The sequence below is a fragment of the Salmo trutta genome, chromosome 19 (assembly GCF_901001165.1).
Source record: "Salmo trutta chromosome 19, fSalTru1.1, whole genome shotgun sequence".
NCBI lineage: Eukaryota > Metazoa > Chordata > Actinopteri > Salmoniformes > Salmonidae > Salmo > Salmo trutta.
The window spans coordinates 26,625,877-26,652,837 of record NC_042975.1 but is presented as its reverse complement, the minus strand read 5'-3'; the positions used below and the strand labels follow the sequence as shown (position 1 = coordinate 26,652,837).

The 26,961-nt window shown below is 41.7% G+C and overlaps 1 protein-coding gene across 1 annotated transcript in view; it reads right to left on the bottom strand.

Moving 5' to 3' along the window:
• bckdk (branched chain ketoacid dehydrogenase kinase) overlaps positions 1–26,961 on the bottom strand; it is a 39,909-nt gene extending 12,948 nt beyond the window's left edge. The window contains exons 1-7 of the mRNA XM_029700276.1: positions 26,566–26,961; positions 24,113–24,181; positions 22,276–22,386; positions 15,032–15,079; positions 12,852–12,971; positions 12,633–12,731; positions 11,639–11,712 (exon numbers count right to left, since the gene is read on the bottom strand). Of these exons, the coding sequence (XP_029556136.1) occupies positions 11,639–11,712; positions 12,633–12,731; positions 12,852–12,971; positions 15,032–15,079; positions 22,276–22,386; positions 24,113–24,181; positions 26,566–26,808 (764 nt within the window). The 5' untranslated portion in view covers positions 26,809–26,961. The remainder of the gene's footprint in view (positions 1–11,638; positions 11,713–12,632; positions 12,732–12,851; positions 12,972–15,031; positions 15,080–22,275; positions 22,387–24,112; positions 24,182–26,565) is intronic.

Here is a 26,961-nt window from a genome sequence, read left to right as displayed (position 1 = left end):
TCCTTCTGAAAGCACTGTAGTTTAACCATAGCACACTGACAGTCCACATTGTGCCAAAAAAAGTGGTCTGCATCAGTTATTGACCACATATTTAGAGGAAAGACATCCAGTCTGCTCTAATGTGCTGATCAGTGCTAAAAGGAGACTCATAACTGGTCTGCTCTTTAAAAATCAGAGGGTCTCTGAACACAGGGCATGTAGAGGAAAAAGGACAGCTTGTTGATTCAGGGTCTGCCACCTTTGACTCAGAAAATCTGCATTAGTACCTTTGTTCTTATGCAGCCAGAACCCAGCGACTGGAAAGAGAGAGTGTTTGAGAGAGAAAGAGAGCAGCTGCACATTCCTAGAGAGGCTGAACTGGGACAACAAGTGCACAGAGGCTTGTGAAGAGTGTGGTCGACTGTATGTGAGTATGAGTGGACACTATTTGGATACGTTCATTGTGCGACACAGAGCTGTGATTAAGACTTTGACCTTGAGAAGACCCAGACACAGAGCCAGTGGAAAATATCAATATCATATTTAGTTCGATTTCAAACATTCCATTCCCAGCTAGGGGGAAAGCCTGCTCCAATGCATTACAGCACAAAACACAACTCCTCCAGCTCTCAATATTGACCACCATTTAATTGAATATTTGAGTTAGTGGGGCAAAAAAGTATTTAGTCAGCCACCAATTGTGCAAGTTCTCCCACTTAAAAAGATGAGGCCTGTAATTTTCATCATAGGTACACGTCAACTATGACAGAAAATGAGGGGAAAAAAATCCAGAAAATCACATTGTAGGATTTTTTATGAAATTATTTGCAAATTATGGTGGAAAATAAGTATTTGGTCAACTACAAACAAGCAAGATTTCTGGCTCTCACAGACCTGTAACTTCTTTAAGAGGCTCCTCTGTCCTCCACTCGTTACCTGTATTAACCTCTCTAGGGTATGTGGCACCAAATCGTCCCACCTACGTAACAGCCAGTTGAATCCTGTGGCGCGATATTCAAATACCTTAGAAATGCTATTACTTTAATTTCTCAAACATATGACTATTTTACAGCATTTAAGACAAGACTCTCCTTTATCTAACCACACTGTCCGATTTCAGAAAGGCTTTACAACGAAAGCAAAACATTAGATTATGTCAGCAGAGTACCCAGCCAGAAATAATCAGACACCCATTTTTCAAGCTAGCATATAATGTCACATAAATCCAAACCACAGCTAAATGCAGCACTAACCTTTGATGATCTTCATCAGATGACACCCCTAGGACATTATGTTATACAATACATGCATGTTTTGTTCAATCAAGTTCATATTTATATCAAAAACCAGCTTTTTTCATTAGCATGTGACGTTCAGAACTAGCATACCCCCCGCAAACTTCCGGTGAATTTACTAAATTACTCACGATAAACGTTCACAAAAAACATAATTATTTTAAGAATTATAGATACAGAACTCCTCTATGCACTCGATATGTCCGATTTTAAAATAGCTTTTCGGTGAAAGCACATTTTGCAATATTCTCAGTAGATAGCCCAGCCATCACGGCTAGCTATTTAGACACCCACCAAGTTTAGCCCTTACCAAAGTCAGATTTACTATAAGAAAAATGTTATTACCTTTGCTGTTCTTTGTCAGAATGCACTCCCAGGACTTCTACTTCAATAACAAATGTTGGTTTGGTCCCAAATAAGCCATAGTTATATCCAAACAGCGGCGTTTTGTTCGTGCGTTCAAGACACTAGCCGAATGGTAAAGGAGGGTTACGAGCACGACGCATTTCGTGACAAAAAAAATCTAAATATTCCATTACCGTACTTCGAAGCATGTCAACCGCTGTTTAAAAATCAATTTTTATGCCATTTTTCTCGTAAAAAAGCGATAATATTCCGACCGGGAGTGGTGGTGTTCGTTCAAAGAAAGAGAGAAAGTAAACATGGAGTCGACTCGTGCACGAGCCTTAGTCTCATAGTACTCTGACCGGCCACTATCCAAACGCGCTAATGTTTTTCAACCAGGGCCTGCAAAGCCACGATTCAGCTTTGAGCCCATGGGAGCCGTAGGAAGTGTCACGTGTGGGGGATGAATCAGAATTAGTTGGGTAACATAGATAATTAAAATGTTTTATTAGTATAATATGCTTATGTGAGATACTTGTCATTAGAAAGTGTCCTTTGACTCTGGAATGTTTCAGTTACACATTTCCCTTAGCTGGGGCTCAGACACTTGGGGCCCAGAGAGGGGAAGAGGTCAGACTTGTCTTTTACTTGTCTCTGTTGCTCTGCAGAATATCAGCAAGAGAGGACAGAATGAAATATTGTCTTCATATGTGAATGTCTCTTTACCTATGCTTAAACCATGTGAAGGGATGGCGTGATTACTGGGGAACCAATGACTTGTCTCCACAATGTCTGTGAGTAAGTCACACCCTCCTTTTGCCTTATTGTGGGGAGGTTTATGGCAGTGTCTGGGACCATGGTCTCTTAGATCTCACACTTATCCTGTGGTAGTATATGGCCTAGAGGCTCACTCACCCCAGTGAGCCTGTCCAGGAGTGGGGTCAAGAGGGGGTTTGCTTGAGATGGGAGTATTTAGAGTTGACAATTGATATATGCCATTGGATGAAATGGTGTTTTTGTTCTATGAAGTACCAGGGACGAGATTAGAACCTCGTCATTAGGGATCAAACTGAACGATAATTTATAGTGAATGTTATCTAGCTGTGGATACTCCTCTCTAAAGTAAACAGTCTTTCTTTGTGAACCGTTCCTAACTATCTGTGATTTGTCATGTCAAAAGGGGTTGGATCTTACTATAAAGATCTCAGAAGTCATTGTGTTCAACACTCAACGGGTCATTAGAAATGGTGAATCGTTGAAAGTCAACTGCTACTGCAAAGCTCTTATAATTAAAATTGTAGTTTAAGTATAAACTCTGACTGGTGTGTGTGAAGTTTGTCTCTCCTCATTTGGTAATACAGAAATTAGCAACCACACACACGTAACAGCAGAGATCCCCTGTATTGGATAGAGATAATCAAGAAGGCCAAGAAATGGTCAGACAGGGTACTTCCTGTTTGGAATCTTCTCAGGTTTTGGCCTGCCAAATGAGTTCTGTTATACTCACAGACACCATTCAAACAGTTTTAGAAACTTTGGAGTGTTTTCTATTCAAAGCTAATAATTATATGCATATTCTAGTTTCTGGGCAGGAGTAATAATCAGATTAAATCGGGCACGTTTTTTATCCGGCCGTGAAAATACTGCCCCCTAGTCATAACTGGTTAAGTTCATATCAATCGGTAATCGGTATTTTTGGCCACCGATTTGCTGATTTTTTTACACCTCTATTTAACTAGGCAAGTCAGATTAAGAACACATTCTTATTTTCAATGACGGCCTAGGCATGGGGGGTTAACTGCCTTGTTCAGGGGGTATTCGGGGATTTGTTTTTGCCACCTTCCGGTTACTAGGCCAACGCTCTAACCACCTGCCTTACATTGCACTGCACGAGGAGCCTGCATGGCAGCCTGACTACCTGTTACGTGAGGGCTGCAAGAAGCCAAGGTAAGTTGCTAGCTAGCATAAAACTTCTTATATAAAACGATCAATCACTAGTTAACTACACATGGTTGATGATATTACAAGTTTATCTAACGTGTCCTGCGTTGCATATAATCGATGCGGTGCCTGTTAATTTCTCATCGAATCACAGCCTACTTCAACAAACGGGTGATGATTTAACAAGCGCATTTGCGAAAAAAGCACTGTCGTTGCACCAATGTACCTAACCATAAACATCAATGCCTTTCTTTAAAATCAACACAAAAGTATATATTTTTAAACCTGCATATTTAGTTAATATTGCCTGCTAACATGAATGTGTGTCACTTCTCTAGCGTTCCGTGCAAGCAGTCAGGGTATATAAAGCAGTTTGGGCCGCCTGGCTCAATTACGGACTGTGTGAAGTCCATTTATTCCTAACAAAGGCCGTAATTAAATTTGCCAGAATTGTACATAATTAATGACATAACATTGATGGTTGTGCAGTGTAACAGGAATATTTAGACTTAGGGATGCCACCCGTTAAATAAAATATGGAACGGTTCCGTATTTCATTGAAATAAACTTTTCGTTTTTGAAATGACAGTTTCCGGATTCGACCATATTAATGACCAAAGGCTCGTATTTCTGTGTGTTATGTTATAATTAAGTCTGTGATTTGATAGAGCAGTCTGACTGAGCGATGGTAGGCAGCAGCAGGCTCGTAAGCATTCATTCAAACAGCACCTTCGTGATTTTGCCAGCAGCTCTTCGCAATTCTTCAAGCATTGCACTGTTTATGACTTCAAGCCTATCAACTCCCAAGATTAGGCTGGTGTAACCGATGTGAAATGGCTAGCTAGTTAGCGGGTGCTCGCTAATAGCGTTTCAAACGTCACTCGCTCTGAGACTTGGGAGTGGTTGTTCCCCTTGCTCTACATGGGTAACGCTGCTTCGAGGGTGGCTGTTGTCGATGTGTTCCTGGTTCGAGCCCAGGTAGGAGCGAGGAGAGGGACGGAAGCTATACTGTTACACTGGCAATACTAAAGTGCCTATAAGAACATCCAATAGTCAAAGGTATATGAAATACAAATCATATAGAGAGAAATAGTCCTATAATAACTACAACCTAAAACTTCTTACCTGGGAATATTGAAGACTCATGTTAAAAAGGAACCACCAGCTTTCATATGTTCTCACGTTCTGAGCAAGGAACTTAAACGTTAGCTTTTTTACATGGCACATATTGCACTTTTACTTTCTTCACTTTGTTTTTGCATTATTTAAATCAAATTGAACATGTTTCATTATTTATTTGAGGCTAAATTGATAGTATTTATGTATTATATTAAGTTAAAATAAGTGTTCATTCAGTATTGTTGTAATTGTCATTATTACAACAAAAAACGTCCGATTAATCTGCTTTTTAAAAATTACAAAAATAAATAAAAAAATAAATAAAAAAATAAGTAAAAAAATAAATAAATAGGTCAACCTCTACATGAGACATCCCAAAAACCAGTCTGCTCACGAAAACGGCTGTAGCGTCCAAACGGTTTGCCCTACGTTTTGCTCTACGACCCCCATGGGACTCGTCTTAAGTCGGTAGTGTCGATATGACAACTTTTCCCCTTTCCATCTGTAGCGTTTGAACCGTTTAGGCTACAAACTGTGGAAAGGGGAGTGTCTCATTTTACTCTACGACCCCCACAAATGTCACAGGACTTGTCTGAAGGTACCCAGTACAAAAAAAAAAATTGGAAGTATGGAGAGTTGTGCCTACCCCCCAAAAAGGGTTAAAAATACTATATACACACACACTTCCTGAGATCTCCTAGATATAGGACTGAAACCTTTTTTAACCGTCTTGGCCATTTTTTTACTCCTTTCTACCCAATTGGTAGTTACAGTCTTGTCTCATTGCTGCAACGCCTGTATGGACTCGGGAGAGGCGAAGGTCGAGAGCCGTGCGTCCTCCCGAAACACAACCGCACTGCTTCTTGACACAATGCCCACTTAACCCAGAAGCCAGCCACACCAGTGTCGGAGGAAACGCCGTACACCTGGCAAACGTGTCAGCGTGCACTGCACCCGGCACAGGAGTCACTAGTGCGTGATGGGGCAAGGACATCGCTGCAGGCCAAACGCTCCCCTAACTCAGACGACACTGGGCAGTTTGTGCACCACCCCATGGGTCTCCCGGTCGTGGCCGGCTGCGACTGAGCCTGGACTCGAACCTAGAATCTCTAGTGGCACTGCTAACACTGCAATTATGTTAGCACAGTAGAAAACTGTTGTTCTGATTAAAAAAGCAATAAAACGGGCCTTCTTTAGACTAGTTGAGTATCTGGAGCATCAGCACTTGTGGGTTCGATTACAGGCTCAAAACGGCCAGAAACAAAGACCTTTCTTCTGAATTTCGTCAGTCTATTCTTGTTCTGAGAAATAAAGGCTATTCCATGAGAGAAATTGCCAAGAAACTGAAGATCTCGTACAACGCTGTGTACTACTCCCTTCACAGAACCGTGCAAACTGGCTCTAACCAAAATAGAAAGAGTGGGAGGCCCCGGTGCACAACTGAGCAAGAGGACAAGTACATTAGTGTCTAGCTTGAGAAACAGACGCCTCACAAGTCCTCAACTGGCAGCTTCATTAAATAGTACCCACAAAACACCAGTCTCAACGTCAACAGTGAAAAGGCGACTTCGGGATATTTGCCTTTCAAAGGGATGAACTTGGATTAGCTAACACAACGTGCCATTGGAACACAGGAGTGATGGTTGCAGATAATTGGTCTCTGTACGTCTATGAAGATATTCCATAAAAAAAAATAAAAAAAAAAATCAGCCGTTTCTAAACTAGTAATTGACACCATCTACACTGTATTTCTGATCAATTTGACGACATTTTAAATGGGAAAAGTGTAAAAAAATAAATAAAATTAGAACACACCTAAAGCGGTCCTAAAATTCTATATCAAATAGCTAAATGAGCCATGGTATGACCATCTTAAAACCATTCTATATATCAGCTTATAACCCCAACATCTTAGAAAAATAACTATGATATAGAGCTTAAAACTTGCAATTGTTTTGCAAGGAATCACATTTTATTTGTCACATGCACCTAATACAACAGACCGTACAGTAAAATGCTTCCTTACAAGCCCTTAAAACAACAATGCAGTTAAGAAAATACCTTAAAAAAAGAGATAAGAATACAAAATTATTAAAAAGCAGCAGTAAATAACAACTGAGGGGCTATATACAGGGGGTACCGGTACAGAGTCAATGTGCGGGGGCACCGGTGTCAAGGCAATATGTACATGTACAGTCGTGGCCAAAAGTTGAGAATGACACAAATATTAATTTCCACAAAGTTTGCTGCTTCAGTGTCTTTAGATATTTTTGTCAGATGTTACTATGGAATACTTAAGTATAATTACAAGCATTTCATAAGTGTCAAAGGCTTTTATTGACAATTACATGAAGTTGATGCAAAGACTCAATATTTGCAGTGTTGAACCTTCTTTTTCAAGACCTCTGCAATCCTCCCTGGCATGCTGTTAATTAACTTCTGGGCCACATCCTGACTGATGGCAGCCCATTCTTGCATAATCAATGCTTGGAGTTTGTCAGAATTTGTGGGCTTTTGTTTGTCCACCCGCCTCTTGAGGATTGGCCACAAGTTCTCAATGGGATTAAGATCTGGGGAGTTTCCTGGCCATGGACCCAAAATATTGATGTTTTGTTCCCCGAGCCACTTAGTTATCACTTTTGCCTTATGGCAAGGTACTCTACCATGCTGGAAAAGGCATTGTTCGGCACTAAACTGTTCCTGGATGGTTGGGAGAAGTTGCTCTCGGAGGATGTGTTGGTACCATTCTTTATTCATGGCTATGTTCTTAGGCAAAATTGTGATTGAGCCCACTCCCTTGGCTGAGAAGCAACCCCACACATGAATGGCCTCAGGATGCTTTACTGTTGGCAGCGCTCACCTTGTCTTCTCCGGACAAGCTTTTTTCCAGATGCCCCAAACAATCTGAAAGGGGATTCAGAGAAAATGACTTTACCCCAGTCCTCAGCTGTCCAATCCCTGTACCTTTTGCAGAATAGTCTGTCCCTGATGCTTTTCCTGGAGAGAAGTGGCTTCTTTGCTGCCCTTCTTGACACCAGGCCATCCTCCAAAAGTATTCGCCTCACTGTGCGTGCAGATGCACTCACACCTGCCTGCTGCCATTTCCTGAACAAGCTCTGTACTGGTGGTGCCCCGATCCCGCAGCTGAGTCAACTTTAGGAGACGGTCCTGGCGCTTGCTGGACATTCTTGGTTGCCCTGAAGCCTTCTTCACAACAATTGAGCCGCTCTCCTTGAAGTTTTTGATGATGCAATAAAATGGTTGATATAGGTGCAATCTTACTGGCAGTAATATCCTTGCCTGTGAAGCCTTTTTTGTGCAATGCAATGATGACGGCACGTGTTTCCGTGCAGGTAACCATGGTTGACAGAGGAAGAACAATGATTCCAAGCACCACCCTTCTTTTGAAGCCTCCAGTCTGTTATTCGAATTCAATCAGCATGACCGAGTGATCTCCAGCCTTGTCCTCGTCAACACTCACACCTGTGTTAACGAGAGAGTCACTGACATGTCAGCTGGTTCTTTTGTGGCAGGGCTGAAATGCAGTGGAAATGTTTTTTGGGGAATCAGTTAATTTGCATGGCAAAGAGGGACTTTGCAATTAATTGCAATTCATCTGATCACTCTTCATAATATTCTGGAGTATATGCAAATTGCCATCATACAAACTGAGGCAACAGACTTTGAAGATGAATATTTGTGTCAATCTCAAACTTTTGGCCACGACTGTAAGTAGAGTTATTAAAAAGTGACTATGCATAGATAATAAGAGAGTAGCAGTAGCGTAAAGGAGGGGGGGGGCAGTGCAAATAGTCTGGGTAGCCATTTGATTAACTAATCAGGAGTCTTATGGCTTGGGGGTAGAAACTATTTAGGAGCCTCTTGGACCTAGACTTGGAGCAGAGAGAACAGTCGATGACTTGGGTGGATGGAGAGCCTTGCGGTCAGAGGCCGAGCAGTTGCCATACCTGGCAGTGATGCAACCAGTCAGGATGCTCTCGATGGTGCAGCTGTAGAACCTTTTGAGGATCTGAGGACCCATACCAAATCTTTTCAGTCTCCTGAGGGGGAATAGGTTTTCGTGCCCTCTTCACGACGGTCCTGGTTGCTTGGACCATGTTAGTGATGTGAACGCCAAGGAACTTGAAGCTCTCAACCTGCTCCACTACAGCCCCATCGATGAGAATGAGGGCGTGCTCAGTCCTCATTTTCCTGTAGTCCACAATCATCTCCTTTGTCTTGATCACGTTGAGGTCAACATTCACAAGGCCGCAGGGCCAGACGGATTACCAGGACATGTACTCCGAGCATGTCTTCACTGATATTTTTCAACCTCTCCCTGACTGAGTCTGTAATACCAACATGTTTCAAGCAGACCGCCATAGTGTTCTTGGGCACAGGGACTAAGGTAACCTGCCTAAATGACTACCGACCCGTAGCACTCACGTCTGTAGCCATAAAGTGCTTTGAAAGGCTGGTCAAGGCTCACAACACCATCATCCCAGAAACCCTAGACCCACTCCAATTTGCATACTTCCCCAACAGATACAATCTCAACTGCACTCCACACTGCCCGCCTGGACAAAAGGAACACCTATGTGAGAATGCTATTCATTGACCACAGCTCAGCGTTCAACACCATAGTGCCCTCAAAGCTCATCACGAAGCTAAGGACCCTGGGACTAAACTTCCTGACAGGCCGCCCCCAGGTGGTAAGGGTAGGTAACAAGACATCAGAAGTTCTGATTTGCTCTTCAAGAGGTGCTCATAGTACAACCAAAATGTTTTTACATTTATTTGGCAATCTTTTGAAACTAGCATGCAGTTGTCAATGGGTTTTAGCAGAGCTGGGGTCTCCCTGCCCCCCAGCAGGCAAATCGAACATTCTGCACCTTACTATGACATTTGATGACAACCTTGTATCTTTTCAATAGAACTGCTACCACGTCTTTCATAAGGCAAACTAAAACATTTTTTTTATGATGCTAGCATTGATATCTCTAGGTACTGTAAATGGGGTGTTTTTTTTATTTCAAAACAATTGCAATGCAAATCAAAATGTCTTGAGGGATCGCTAGACAGGATTGTCTGCCGGGCTGCCCATCACATTTTGCTGTTGTCCTTGCCCCTTCTCCAGTTGTTTATGTTAGCATAAACTCATCTCAAGTGGAACTGAAATGCTAAATAAATTGTAGGCAATGGGATGTTTGTTAGAAGTCAATGTATTTTAGCAACTTAACACCCTATATAGTCTCCTACTCAAATGTAATCAAAATCTGCTTTGATGCAGTTGTTAACAGACAAGGTGGGGAAAAAAAGGCCCATATACAGTTGAAATGAGAAGTTCACATACACCTTGACCAAATACATCTAAACTCAGTTTCACAACTCCTGACATGTAATCAGAATAAAAATTCCCTGTCTTACGTTAGTTAGGATTACCACTTTATTTTAAGAACGTGAAATGTCAGAATAATAGTAGAGGATATGATTAATTTCAGCTTTTATTTCTTTCATCACATTCCCAGTGGGTCAGAAGTTTACATGCACTCAATTAGTATTTGGTAGCATTGCCTTTAAATTGTTTAACTTGGGTCAAACATTTTGGGTAACCTTCCACAAGCTTCCCACAATAAGTATAGTGAATTTCGGCCCATTCCCCCTGACAGAGCTGGTGTAACTGAGTCTGGTTTGTAGGCCTCCTTGCTCGCACACGCTTTTTCAGTTCTGCCCACAAATGTCCTATAGGATTGAGGTCAGGGCTTTGTGATGGCCACTCCAATACCTTGACTATTGTCCTTAAGCCACAACTTTGGAAGTATGCTTGGGGTCATTGTCCATTTGGAAGACCCATTGCCACCAAGCTTTAGCTTCCTGACTGATGTCTTGAGATGTTGCTTCAATATATCCACATAATTGTCCTTCCTCATGATGCCACCTATTTTGTGAAGTGCACCAGTCCCTCCTGCAGCAACGCACCCCCACAACATGATGCTGCCACCCCTGTGCTTCACGATTGGGATGGTGTTCTTTGGCTTGCAAGCCTTCCCCTTTTTCCTCCAAACATAACAATGGTCATTATGGCCAAACAGTTCTATTTTTGTTTCATCAGACCAAAGTAAAATCTTTGTCCCCATGTGCAGTTGAAAACATTGGAACAGTGGCTTCTTCCTTGCTGAGCGGCCTTTCAGGTTGTGTCGATATCGGACTCGTTTTACTGTCGATATAGATACTTCTGTACCCGTTTCCTCCAGCGTCTTCACAAGGTCCTTTGCTGTTGTTCTGGGATGGATTTGCACATCAAAGTATGTTCATCTCTAGGAGACAGAGCGCGTCTCCTTCCTGAGCGGTATGACGGCTGTGTGGTCCCATGGTGTTTATACTTGCGTACTATTGTTTGTGCAGTTGAACATGGTACCTTCAGGCGTTTGGCAATTGCTCCCAAGGATGAACCAGACTTGGAGGTCTACAATTTTTTACAGAGGTCTTGGCAGATTGTTGATTTTCCCATGATGTCAAGCAAAGAGGCACTGAGTTTGAAGATGGGCCTTGAAATACATCCACAGGTACACCTCCAATTGACTCAAATGATGTCAATTAACCTAACAGAAGCTTCTAAAGCCATGAAATCATTTTCTGGAATTTTCCAAGCTGTTTAAAGGCACAGTCAACTTACTGCATGTAAACTTCTGACCCACTGGAATTGTGATACAGTGAATTATAAGTGAAATAATCTGCCTGTAAACAATTGTTGGAAAAATTACTTGTGCCATGCACAAAGTATATGTCCTAACCGACTTGCCAAAACTATAGTTTGTTAACAAGACATTTGTGGAGTGATTGAAAAACGAGTTTTAATGACTCCAACCTAAGTGTATGTCAACTGCATGTTCTAATCCAGAACTAGTGGGAGATTATTCTAAACCAACAATATAATAAGGTAACAAAACACCACTCACCTTGCAAAATCAACCCATTTCTCAATTATCTTTTTGGGGGAAAGTCGCCTGCAGATGATGCCCACAAAATCAGGCTGCAAAGATAGATGAAAGGTATATAAGAGGAGATGCACAAGCTTTATTACTGACATGCTAAACAGAGGCTGGTTTGCCAAATTTCAGGTCAATGCACAATGTAGTCCAATAGCCAGAATGTATTAGCATAATAGGACAAGTAATCTCACAAAACAGTAACCAGTCATTTGACCAATGTTTCAGAAAGAAACCAGGTCTGAGCTGTGAAAGGAGTGGATTACAACAAATAGCGTGAGAGATTTAGGCCTAAGTGTTGTTGGGTAACAAAAGCATAAATCTTGGCAGGAGTATCAGGTACTAGGCAGCTAACTAACACACTGCTAACCTGAGTCAGGGAGTCTCCAGAACTGGCAAACATGCTTCATCATCCTAACCAACCAGCCTGCTTTACCTGGTTAAAATAAGGATAAAAAAAGCTGGGCTCTTGTAAAAGTCATGGGACCAGCAGACTGCACTGATGATAACGGCTTTGTCCATCTCGTGTTCAGTTTTTCCTTTTAGCTCGCATGAGTGGTGCAGGATCTGGAATCAGGAGTGACACCGCATTTTAATGCACTGGGGGGCTAGAGTGTGTGTGTGGATATTTGGAGAACCCAGGAAACTATACAACTGCACAAACTATTCAGATGTTTTTTTTAATAATATTTATAATCCAAACTAAAAGTATGTGTGGCGGACAGGTTGAATTTATGCAAGCACGCCCTTGTCAAAGGCTCCAGAGTGAAACGTTGGGTTCATGTGTTGGTTGGCACATGTTTCCAGTGTGAAAATAACCAAGTTCTGAGTATGCTTTGCATCTTCAAATTATAATACTGCCCTATAATAAAAATGTCATAATACCATACATGTTCCTTTCCTCAATAATAACAGTTTTTCGTCTGTTAGCAATTAATGACTAGAAGGTGGATGCGAGACATACGTTTTCTTCATGCAGGGCAAGGTGGTGTGTGGCCAACATCCGGATCCCCAGGCGGGAGGTGAGGGTGGTGTCCAGGAAGTTACGGACCAGGGTCTCATCCTGGAACATAAATACACACACTCTTAAGGCCAGGAATACACCATTCTTTAAAACCTACGGTCACATTACAAAACACACAGTTCCAATAACCAACTTAGAACATCTACATATGGCCATTACCTGAATGTGCCTCCGACACTCCCTGAAGCCTTCGGCCAGCAGAGTTACTACGTCCTTGTGGTCATCCAGGAGCTGCTGCACCAGCTTACTGTAGCGAGCCTCCATCTCCTGGTCCTTGATCTGACAGACGATGCAGAGAGAAATCAGATCAAATCTGACCATTATCAAAATCAGAGTTGGGATGAATTCCATTCCTATCAGATGAATTGGACAATTTCTTCACTAGAGTAAAATTCACTTACAGAACTGGCTGGAATCAACTGTTTATATACATACACACCCATACAACCATTAAAAATAACTAAATATACAGTGCATTCAGAAAGTATTCAGACCCCTTCACTTTATGTTATGTTACAGCCTTATTCTAGAATTGTTTGAGGGGGAAAAACATATTTAAAAAATAAATAGTACACACAATACCCAATTATGACAAAGGAAAAACAGGTTTAGAAATTTTTGCAAATGTATGAAAAATAAAACTGAAATATCACAGTTACATAAGTATTCAGACCCTTTACTCAGTACTTTGTTGAAGCACCTTTGGCAACAATTACAGCCTCAAGTCTTCTTGAGTATGAGGCTACAAGCTTGGCACACCTGTATTTTGGGAGTTTCTCCCATTCATCTCTGCAGTTCCTCTCAATATGGATGGGGAGCGTTGCTGCACAGCTATTTTCAGGTCTCTCCAAAGATGTTCAATTGGGTTCAAGTCTGGGCTCTGGCTGGGCCACTCAAGGACATTCAGAGACTTGTCCAAAAGCAACTCCTGCATTGTCTTGGCTGTGTGCTTAGGGTCGTTGTCCTGTTGGAAAGTGAACCTGAGCACTCTGGAGCAGGCTCTGTTCATCTTTGCCTCGATCCTGACTAGTCTGAAAAACATCCCCAGAGCATGATGCTGCCACCACCATGCTTCACTGTAAGGATGGTGCCAGGTTTCCGCCAGACATGATCTTTGGCATTCAGGCCAAAGAGATCAATTTTGGTTTCATCAGACCAGAGAATCTTGTTTCTCAAGGTCAGAGTCTATAGGTGCCTTTTGGCAAACTTTTACTGAGGAGTGGCTTCTATCTGGCCACTCTACCATAAAGGCCTGATTGGTAGAGTGCTGCAGAGATGGCTGTCCTTCTGGAAGGTTCTCCCATCTCCACAGAGGAACTCTGGAGCTCTGTCAGAGTGACCATCAGGTTCTTGGTCACCTCCCTGACCAAGGCCCTTCTCCCACGATTGCTCAGTTTGACCGGGCGCGGCCAGCTCACGGGAAGAGTCTTGGTGGTTCCAAACTTCTTCCATTTAAGAATGATGGACGCCACTGTGTTCTTGGGGACCTTCAATCCTGCAGACATTTTTTTGTACCCTTCCCCCGATCTGTGCCTCGACACAATCCTGTCTCGGAGCTCTACGGACAATTCCTTCGACCTCATGGCTTGGTTTTTGCTCTGACATGCACGGTCAACTGTGGGACCTTATATAGACAGGTGTGTGCGCACCTTTCCAAATCATGTCCAATCAATTGAATTTACAACAGGTGGACTCCAAGTTGTAGAAACATCAAGGATGATTAATGGAAATCGGATGCACCTGTGCTCAATTGAGTCCCATAGGAAATGGTCTGAATAATTACGTAAATAAAAACGGCTTGTTTTTTTGCTAAAGAAAAAAAATAATAATAATTGTACACCTGTTTTCGCTTTCTCATTATGGGGCAGTGTGTGTGTGTATGATTGCTGAGGAATTGTTTTATTTAAACCATTTTAGATTAAGGCTGTAACATAACAAAATTGAGAAAAGGTCTAGGGGTCTGTACACTTTCCAAAGACACTTTTCAAGAAGTTGCCATCCTCTGTATACCATGTATTACTTTTCTTGGAAAGGGGAAAAATCTTGGAAATGACAGTGACCCATGTTTTGTTCAACTTAAAAGTGGTATTTTTTATCTCAGCTGTATTTGTTGCAATTCTTGCCGTTATAGAATCAAAATACTATACTTTTCAGCCAAGCAATGACACTATCAGACAAACAAATACATTAGTCAGCCTGGAGGAGTTGCATGCATGCCAGTCTGACAGCCTCTCCAGCTCCACAGAAACTGGGACAGAGAAATATGGAAGCCCTGGGGGTCAAGCACTTTAACTTGGCCAACCCAACCCCCCTCTGTGTGGCTGTTTGTGACTACTCACTGCTGGGAAGTCACTCAACACGTGGTAGGCTCGAATGTAGAGCTCATGCTGCAGGAGAGGGAAATAGACAAGGGGTGTTGGTTAGAATTCCCCCTCCTCCCATAAGTGGGCCTCAACACATCCCATGGTGTCCTGGCCTACAGTCCAAAAACAGAGAGGATGTTTAACTTTTTTAGGATAGCATTCGGAATTTTGGATGAAAAGCATTCCCAAAGTAAACTGCCTGCCACTCAGGCCCAGAAGCTAGGATATGATAATTGGTAGATTTGGATAGAAAACACAAAAGTTTCTAAAACTGTTAAAATAATGTCTGAGTATAACAGAACTGATATATGGCAGGCAAAAACCTGAGTAAAATCCATCCAGGAAGTACCATTATTTTGAAATGGCTGTTTTTCCAATGAAAGCCTATCCACCATTTAAAGGGATAGGACCCTTTAAAAGTAACAAGTAATAAAAAGTAACAAGTAATTAAAGAGCAGAAGTGAAATAACAATAGCGAGACTATATACAGGGAGGTACCGATACAGAGTCAATGTGCGGGGGCACCGGTTATTTGAGTTAGTATGTATATGTAGGTAGAGTTACTAACCTGTCTAGGACCGGCGGGACGAATTCGTCCCACCTACGTAACAGCCAGTTGAATCCTGTGGCGCGATTTTCAAAACCTTTGAAATGCTATTACTTCAATTTCTCAAACATATGACTATTTTACAGCTATTTAAAGACAAGACTCTCGTTAATCTAACCACACTGTCCGTTTTCAAAAAGGCTTTACAGCGAAAGCAAAACATTAGATTATGTCAGCAGAGTACCCAGCCAGAAATAATCAGACACCCATTTTTCAAGCTAGCATATAATGTCACATAAATCCAAACCACAGCTAAATGCAGCACTAACCTTTGATGATCTTCATCAGATGACAACCCTAGGACATTATGTTATACAATGCATGCATGTTTTGTTCAATCAAGTTCATATTTATATCAAAAACCAGCTTTTTTTACATTAGCATGTGACGTTCAGAACTAGCATACCCCCCGCAAACATCCGGTGAATTTACTAAATTACTCACGATAAACGTTCACAAAAAACATAATTATTTTAAGAATTATAGATACAGAACTCCTCTATGCACTCAATATGTCCGATTTTAAAATAGCTTTTCGGTGAAAGCACATTTTGCAATATTCTCAGTAGATAGCCCAGCCATCACGGCTAGCCATTTAGACACCGACCAAGTTTAGCCCTGACCAAACTCCGATTTACTATTAGAAAAGTTTGATTACCTTTGGTTTTCTTGGTCAGAATGCACTCCCAGGACTGCTACTTCAATAACAAATGTTGGGTTGGTTCAAAATACTCCATTGTTATATCCAAATAGCGGCGTTTTGTTCGTGCGTTCAAGACACTATCCGAAGTGTAAATAAGGGTCACGAGCATGGCGCATTTCGTGACAAAAGATTTCTAAATATTCCATTACCGTACTTCGAAGCATGTCAACCGCTGTTTAAAATAAATGTTTATGCCACTTTTCTCGTAAAAAAGCGATAATATTCCGACCGGCAAAGCGTGTATACATACAAAGAGAGAGAAAATAAAAGCATGCTATCCCCTCGTGCACGAGCCTGAGTTTCATAGTACTGTTACTGGCCACTATCCAAACGCGCTACTTTTTTTCAGCCAGAGCCTGCAAAGCCACGATTCAGCTTTTTGCCGCCTTCTGAGATCCCATGGGAGCCGTAGGAAGTGTCACGTAACAGCAGAGATCCACTGTAATGGATAGAGATAATCAAGAAGGGCAAGAAATGGTCAGACAGGGTACTTCCTGTACAGAATCTTCTCATGTTTTGGCCTGCCAAATGAGTTCTGTTATACTCACAGACACCATTCAAACAGTTTTAGAAACTTTGGAGTGTTTTCTATCCAAAGCTAATAATTATATGCATATTCTAGTTTCTGGGCAGGGGTAATAATCAGATTAAATCGGGTACGTTTTTTATCCGGCCGTGAAAATACTGCCCCCTAGCCATAACAGGTTAAAGTGACTATGCAGAGATGACAACAGAAAGTAACAGTGGTGTAAAGAGGGGGTGAAGGCGGGCACTGCAAATAGTCTGGGTAGCCATTTGACTAGATGTTCAGGAATCTTATGGCTTGGGGGTAGAAGCTGTTCAGAAGCCTCTGTACCACTTGCCGTGCAGTAACAGAGAGAAAATTCTGACTAGGGTGGCTGGTGTCTGACAAGTTGTTTGAGTGAATGGATAATATTACCACATCTTTAAAAAAATTATGTATTATAAAAAAAATTATGTACAGTCATTTGTGAATCACTGGTTATGAGTTGTTGGTAAGGGTGTCGAAACTACTAATATGAAATTCCCCACACAATTGTTTGCTATTCTTATTTATTCGTTGAAAGGAGAATATTCTGAGAAAATACATGCTTCTTTACGACACATTCCAGGCACCATTTCATTAGCACAAAAGCACCTCGGTGCTGTGGGAGAAAAATCTAGGTAAAAGTTCATCCAGTTTAAAGACGCTTAGATGAGATAAATAGGCCATGGGAAGGGAGGACAGAGGGAGGAGAAGAAAAAGCTTAACACTGCACAAGGCAGCCAGAGAACAAAGGAAAACCTCCAATGTCACAGATGGCCCATCAACTCTAGCTCTATAGAATAACTTTTAGTTCTCAATCCGAAACTTTGTATGCTGATAGACTAATGACTTAATCGAATTGATTACAGTTCCATAGGCATTGAGTGAGGGGCCTTTGTTTGTTACATAATAAAGAGTTGGTGATTTACACAATAAATTCATTTTTTTAAATTATATACACATACACACACGAAGTAAGAAGTTTACATACACTTAGGTTGGAGTCATAAAAACTAGTTTTTCAACCACTCCACAAATTTCTTATTAACAAACTATAGTTTTGGCAAGTCGGTTAGGACATCTACATTCTGCATGACAAGTCATTTTTCCAACAATTGTTTAGAGACAGACTATTTCACTTAATCACAATTCCAGTGGGTCAGAAGTTAACATACACCATGTTGACTGTGCCTTTACACAGCTTGGAAAATTCCAGAAAATTATGTCATGGCTTTAGAAGCTTCCGATAGGCTAATTGACATCATTTGAGTCAATTGGAGGTGTATCTGTGGATGTATTTCAAGGTCTACCTTCAAACTCAGTACCTCTTTGCTTGACATCATGGGAAAATCAAAAGAAATCAGCCAAGACCTCAGAAAAAAAAATTGTAGACCTCCACAAGTCTGGTTCATCCTTGGGAGCAATTGCCAAACGCCTGAAGGTACCACGTTCATCTATACAAACCATAGTACGCAAGTATAAACACCATGGGACCACGCAGCCGTCCCACTGCTCAGGAAGGAGACGCGTTCTGTCTCCTAGAGATTAATTTACTTTGGTGCGAAAAGTGCAAATCAATCCCTAAACAACAGCAAAGGACCTTGTGAAGATGCTGGAGGAAACAGGTACGAAATTATCTATATCCACAGTAAAACGAGTCCTATATCGACAGAACCTGAAAGGCCGCTCAGCAAGGAAGAAGCCACTGCTCCAAAACCGCCATTAAAAAGCCAGACTACGGTTTGCAACTGCAGATGGGGACAAAGATCGTACTTTTTGGAGAAATTTTCTCTGGTCTGGTGAAACAAAAATAGAACTGTTTGTCCATAATGACTATCGTCATGTTTGGAGTAAAAAGGGGGGCTTGCAAGCCGAAGAACACCATCCCAACCGTGAAGCACGGGGGTGGCAGCATCATGTTGTGGGGGTGCGTTGCTGCAGGAGGGACTGGTGCACTTCGCAAAATAGATTGCATCATGAGATAGGAAAATTATGTGGATATATTGAAACATCAAGACATCAGTCAGGAAGTTAAAGCTTGGTCGCAAATGGGTCTTCCAAATGGACATATGACTCCAAGCATACTTCCAAAGTTGTGGCAAAATGGCTTAAGGACAACAAAATCAAGGTATTGGAGTGGCCATCAAAAAGCCCTGACCTCAATCCTATAGAACATTTGTGGGCAGAACTGAAAAAGTGTGTGCGAGCAAGGAGGCCTACAAACCCGACTCAGTTACACCAGCTCTTTCAGGAGGAATGTGCCAAAATTCACACAACTTATTGTGGGAAGCTTGTGGAAGGCTACCCAAAATGTTTGACCCAAGTTAAACAATTTAAAGGCAATGCTACCAAATACTAATTGAGTGTATGTAAACTTCTGACCCATTGGGAATGTGATGAAATAAATAAAAGCCTAAACAAATAAATAATTCTCCATTATTCTGACACTTCACATTCTTAAATTAAAGTGGTGATCCTAACTGACCTAAGACAGGGAATTTTTACTTGGATTACATGTCAGGAATTGTGAAAAACTGAGTTTAAATGTATTTGGCTAAAGTGTATGTGAACGTCCGACTTCAACACACACACAGTGTGCAACTCTATTTGTATAGCTTATTCGCCATTAGTCAGCACCTCTACATAAAATAATTATCTCTGGGTGTGCGATAGCGCATGTTTTTTATTAATAAGCCCATTTCACAAAATATAGGAAGCCAAGAGATGCAGCTTAGCAAATAAATGCTAGCAGGGTGTTATGCAGAGCCGGGAAAATAAACCAAAATTGATCGACACCGACCATACATTTCAGGAATTTTGCTAATATCGTTCATTACAATAAGTAGCCTATACTAGAAAATAAGTTTGAAATGAAATAGTTTGCCAATATGGGTGATTGTTAAGACAATTGATGGCTACAACCAGCAAACAAGTAGCAGTAGTTTAAAGGATAGTAACAAAAACTGTGGTGCACATTAATGTTATAACTATAAATAAACTCAGCAAAAAAAGAAACGGCCCTTTTTCAGGACCCTGTCTTCCAAAGATGATTCGTAAATATCCAAATAACTTCACAGATCTTCATTGTAAAGGGTTTAAACATTGTTTCCCATGCTTGTTCAATGAACCATAAACAATTAATGAACATGCACCTGTGGAACGGTCGTTAAGAAACTAACAGCTTACAGACGGTAGGCAATTAAAGTCACAGTTATGAAAACTTAGGACACTAAATAGGCCTTTCTACAAACTCGGAAAAACACCAAAAGAAAGATGCCCAGGGTCCCTGCTAATCTGCGTTAACATGCCTTAAGCATGCTGCAAGGAGGCATGAGGACTGCAGATGTGGCCAGGGCAATAAATTGCAATGTCCGTACTGTGAGACGCCTAAGACAGCGCTACAAGGAGACAGGACAGAGATCTTATCGTCCTCGCAGTGGCAGACCACGTGTAACACCGGCACTGGATCGGTACAGCGGAACATCACACCTGCGGGACAGGTACAGGATGGCAACGACAACTGCCCGAGTTACACCAGGAACGCACAATCCCTCCATCAGTGTTCAGACTGTCCGCAATAGGCTGAGAGAGGCTGAGAGAGGCTGGACTGAGGGCTTGTAGGCCTGTTGTAAGGCAGGTCCTCACCACACGTCACCGGCAACAACGCCACCTATGGGCACAAATCCACCGTCGCTGGACCAGACAGGAGTGTCAAAAAGTACCCTTCACTGACGAGTCGCAGTTTTGTCCCACTAAGGGTGACGGTCGGATTCGCGTTTATCGTCGAAGGAATGAGCGTTACACCGAGGCCTGTACTCTGGAGCGGGATCGATTTGGAGGTGGAGGGTCCGTCATGGTCTGGGGCGGTGTGTCACAGCATCATCGGACTGAGCTTGTTGTCATTGCAGGCAATCTCAACGCTGTGCGTTACAGGGAAGACATCCTCCTCCCTCATGTGGTACCCTTCCTGCAGGCTCATGCTGACATGACCCTCCAGCATGACAATGCCACCAGCCATACTGCTCGTTCTGTGCGTGATTTCCTGCAAGACAGGAATGTCAGTGTTCTGCCATGGCCACCTTAGAGCCCGGATCTCAATCCCATCGAGCACGTCTGGGAACTGTTGGATCGTAGGGTGAGGGCTAGGGCCATTCCCCAATAAATGTCTGGGAACTTGCAGGTGCCTTGGTGGAAGAGTGGGGTAACATCTCACAGCAAGAACAGGCAAATCTGGTGCAGTCCATGAGGAGATGCACTGCAGTACTTATTGCAGATGGTGGCCACACCAGATACTGACTGTTACTTTTGATTTTGACCCCCCTTTAGTTCAGGGACACATTATTCAATTTCTGTTAGTCACATGTCTGTGGAACTTGTTCAGTTTATGTCTCAGTTGTTGAATCTTGTTAGGTTCATAAAATATTTACACGTTACATTTGCTGAAAATAAACGCAGCTGACAGTGAGAGGATGTTTCTTTTTCTGCTGAGTTAGAACATTAAGGTTATCGCATCAATTCTAGCAATTTATTGCGATATGGATTTTTGTCCACATCGCCCAGCTCTAGTGTTTTGTAACAAGTGTATTCTCAATGAAAGGTCAGTCTACACTGAGTATACCAAACATTAGGGACACCTTCCTAATATTGAGTTGCCGCCCCCCCCCCCCCCCTTGCCCTCAGAACAGCCTCAATGTGTCAGGCATGGACTCGACAAGGTGTCGAAAGCATTCCAAAGGAGTGGTGGCCCATGTTGACGTCAATGCTTCCCACAAATGTGTCAAGTTGGCTGGATGCCCTTTGGGTGTTGGACCATTCTTGATACACATGGTAAACTTCAGTGTGAAAAAAACACAGCAGTGTTGCAGTTCTTGACACTCAGACCGGTGCGTTCAAAGGCACTTAAATCTTTTGTCTTGCCCATTCACACTGAATGGCACACACACACACACACAATCCATGTCTCAACTTGCTCAAGGCTTAAAAATACTTATTTAACTTGTTTCCTCCACTTCATCTACACTGGTTGAAGTGGATTTAACAAGTGACATCAATGAGGGATCACCTGGATTCACCTGGTCAGTCTCATGGAAAGAGCAGTTCTATTCTTAATGTGTGATATACTCAGACTATTTTGATCGGCACATTGGCACCGACTCAATGCTGTTACTGGCGCCCTCCTGTCCCATACATGCCCAATCATTGGAACGAGAGGCTTGTCCCAAAAGTTTGGCAAATCGCAAAGGAGCGTTACTACACCATAAAGGTAAACCAGACATGTTGACAAAGAGAGAAGCACCAGAGAGACCTCAACATCAAGAGGGAGAAAGGGAGAAAAAAATAAAAATAAAACAGAAGGAACTCACAACTTGCAGGATGGTGGGGTTGCAGCCAATGATGAAGGGCAGGCTGCGGAAGCCCTTGATACGGTGGGCGATCCGTACAGGCAACTCCTTGTGCAGGTACTTGGCACTGCTCTACAGACACAGGATGAAAGGGTGAGACATACACAACGTGCACAATACAGTACAAGGCAAAGTGATCTCAATGACTAGGCTAATAAAGGAATCCCCTTGAATTTTGAACTTCACTACCAGTCAAACCGGTTTTACACCAGAGAAAAATCAGAGATCTTCAAATATGACCCAGGTTATTTAGAGTAGTATAGTCTTATCTAGAGGTCGACCGAATAATCGGAATGGCCGTTTTCAAGTTTTCATAACAAATCGGTAATCGTCATTTTTGGATGCCGATTATGACCGATTATATTGCAATCCACGAGGAAACTGCATGGCAGGCTGACCATCTGTTACTCGAGTGCAAGCAGCAAGAAGCCATGGTAAATTGCTAGCTAGCACTAAACTTATCTTATGAAAAAACAAAAAAAACAATCTTAACATAATCACTAGTTAACTATACATGGTTGATGATATTACTAGTTTAACTAGCTTGTCGTGCGTTGCATATAATTAATGCGGTGCCTGAAATTGTGTCACTTCTCTTGCGTTCCGTGCAAGCAGTCAGGGTATGTGCAGCAGTTTGAGCCGCCTGGCTCGTTGCGAACTGTGTGAAGTCCATTTCTTCCTCAAAAAGACCGCATTTAATTTGCCAGAATTTAACTTAAGTATGACATAACATTGAATGTTGTGCAATGTAACAGCAATATTTAGACTTAGGGTTGCCACCCGTTAGATAAAATACGGAACGCTTCCATATTTCACTGAAAGAATACACGTTTTGTTTTTTAAATTAAAGTTTCCGGATTTGCCAATATTAATGACCTACGGCTGGTATTTCTGTGTGTTATCATATTATAATTAAGTCTATGATTTGATATATGATAGAGCAGTCTGAGCGGTGGCAGGCAGCAGCAGGCTCGTAAGCATTCATTAAAAACACACTTTCCTCCATTTGCCAGCAGCTTTTCACAATGCTTGAAGCACAGCGCTGTTTATGACTTCAAGCCTATCAACTCCCGAGATTAGGCTGGCAATACTAAAGTGCCTATAAGAACATCCAATAGTCAAAGGTATATGAAATACAAATGGTATAGAGAGAAATAGTCCTATAATAACTACACCCTAAAACTTAACTGGGAATATTGAAGACTCATGTTAAAAAGGAACCCCCAGCTTTCACATGTTCTGAGAAAGGAACTTAAACGTTAGCTTTTTTAAATGGCAAATATTGCACTTTTACTTTCTTCTCCAACACTGTTTTGCATTATTTAAACCAAATTGAACATGTTTCATTATTTATTTGAGACTAAATTGATTTTATTAAGTTAAAAGAAGTGTTAATTGTTCATTCAGTATTGTTGTAATTGTCATTATTACACACACAAATAAATAAAATAAAAATGTAACAAATAAAAAAATGTAAAAAACGGCATCGGCTTTTTTGGCCCTCCAATAATCGGTATCGGCGTTGAAAAATCATAATCGGTCGACCTCTAGTCTTATCAAATGATATTTCCAGTGATAGAGTGCTACACGTAAACCTTCTCACAAGATGACATTCGTAAAGCAGCATACTGTAAAAAGACAGATGTCGGACAAATTGTTTACTCTATAGACCACTTTAAAGTGTGTATAAAGATATACCAATTATCAAGTAGTCATCAATCACAAAGAATGTATAAGGCCTAATATGATGAGAAATAACCATAAAATATGCTACAACGACTGGACAGTGGTCAGTTACCAGGATGTGGTGTCCATCTGGAGACTTCCCAGCGTAGAGCAAGGTGGCTGGTGTCAGTCGGACTGAGGCCTGCGGAGAGAGGAGAAAAACAGTTTAAATCCACTTAACCAGGCCTACAATATTAGTGGACACAAGCAGACAACTCTGTAGTGTGATTTCATTAGATACAGATAACGGACACAAGAACCCAATCTCCCAAGAACAATGAGTTTACCCAACAACATTTTCTACCTTTGGCATGTGAAGTGCATGTGACTGTCAGCAATCAATTTTTTTCCATTTTAGTCATTCAGCAGACGCTGTCATCCATAGGGACTATCAGTTAGTGCATTCATCTTAAGATAGCTAGGAGGTAACAACCACATACCACAGGCATAGAAAGTACATTTCTCCCTCAATAACGTAGCTGTCAGTACAATCAGCACTAGAATGGGGGGGGGGGGTACACAATTGTTGTCTGCTGTCCTAGCTTCAGGGGCAAGTTGGTTCCACCATTGGGGTGCCAGGACAGAGAATAGCTTGGACTGGGCTGAGCGGGAGATGCCCTCCCATAGGGGTGAGAGGGCCAAGAGACATGAGGTATGGCAGAACGGAGTGCTCGGGTTGGGGTGTAGGGTTGAGCATAGCCTGATAGCCTGATGGTAGGGAGAGGCAGTTCCTCTTGCTGTTCCATAGGTAAGCACCATGGTCTTGTAGTGGATGTGAGCTTCAACTGTAACTGACTGCAGTGTGTTACTGAGAGAGAGAGAGAGAGAAACCCTTACCAAGTCACCTTCAGTGTGATGGTAATCACAACTAATTACATCTAGGTGTTATTTAAAAAAATTCTGAACATTTTTAATCACACATTAGGAATGTGACCAAAATAGCTTTTTACCACCTGAGAAACATTGCCAAGGTGCGACCGTTTCTCTCAGGCTGATACAGAGCGACTCATCCATGCTTTTATTACTACTGTAATGCTCTCCTGTCTGGTATACCCAAGAAAGCCATTGGTCAACTCCAAAACATACAGAATCCTGCAGCACGGGTACTGACCAAGACAAGGCAGAGATCACACATTATGCCAGTTTTAAAAGGTCTCTGCACTGGCTGCCTGTGACTTTCAGAATTAATTTCAATATTCTTCTATTGGTTTTAAATCAATCCACAATTGTGCACCGCAATACATGTACCCAGTAGGTCACTCAGGTCCTTTTAACTATCAGCCTCTGGAATAGCCTGCCAGAGAACCTGAGGAGGGCAGAAACTGTGGACATATTAAAAAAAAAAATAAAACGCAATCTTTTTATCTTTGCTCAAATTCAGCTTGTGTCATTCTTTTGCTTTTTATCTTATATTTGTTGTGTAGTAAATATGAGGTTCTAATCTCAGTATTATTTTTTCCTGTCTGAAATGTGCTGCATATATATATATATATATATATATATATATATATATATATATATATATATATATAGCTTGATTTGATTTTGATCTGTAGCATGACATTGGCTTATGCTACTTCTAACCCATCTTTCAGGTTTTACTTTATGAAAATGTTCCATAGTCCAGTAAGACAAAGGGAATCCTTTGAGAGGAGGCAGTGTCACTGTTTTAATAATGAGCTTCAACTAATGACCAAAATAGTTTGTGAACATGATTAAAATGTGGGCCCTGGGCAGCTTGAGCCAAATAATGTCTGGGACATGAATTACATAAGGATTTGTAATTGTTAGCACAATGGTTGCACTATTTGAGTTAATGAAGGCCCTGCACATGTCCCACCACCTAGTCAAATAGGAATAAAAACTCTATGTAGGTTGCTAGCTGCAGTCACACACAAATACAGCAGTCACATGACCATGTTATTGATTCTCTCAGTCGTTTCATGATCTGGTGAATGATAAACTGAAACATAAAACTATCTGGTAAGCTCTTGAAAAAGTAGGGTACTGCCTTGTTCGCCTCTCGTTTACTAGTCCTATCATATAATTTACTGTCCGCATTCCTGACTAATTTCTGTTTAAATTAATTTACTGACCTTGGATTGACCCTTGTGTCTATACCCGTGTTGTTCACTCCCACTAATCACAAACGATACTAACTAGGTAGTTAAATTAACAAATCTATATTTTAATAATACCTAAATTAGGCTATAAAGCAAGCAAGTCTGGCACTTTTGCTGTCATTTCACACGGTGGTAGTTACAGTTGCTTGCTACTATAGCTAGCAGAATATCTACCCCAAGGCAATGCACGAGTGTACAAACGTTCTTACCAACGATTCCAGCTAACCATATGTGTTCTCACCAGCTACTGTAGCTAGCTAGTTACAGCACTAAACACTCAGCGGTTCCATTTACGATGGTTAGCTGAGCTAGCTAACGTCATCTAGCTAGCTCCCAAGGCCAGTGCTGCGGCTTAGTACTGCATGGGCAAGAATGGCAAGTTTGGTTTACAGAATTTCCTTACCTTTTCTGCCGAGACATCGATTGCAGACTGGTTGTAAAACGACGTAACTGTTTTGGACCTCTCTCGTGCCAGTTCTGTATATCCCTGTATTGAAGATGTAGAACGAAATCGTTCGCTGTCTGTCGAGGTGGGGATGATTGTTTTCGTGATGGGGGCAAGCAAAAGCCTGCTCACCCTCGGGCTCGTGATAGTACCACCACAGCCCAGCATCTCCAACGCAGTACCTGTCACTCTGCGACGCATTTTGAAAATCAATTTACAAGAACAGAGTCCTGTTCTGAGATTGTTTAAAATATTTACTGTCTCAACAGGCCATTATATTAGGTCACCTTTGCACAAAGACACGCTTACAGCCTCATGAAGAGTACAGAATGGAATTTATATGAAGAGATTGAC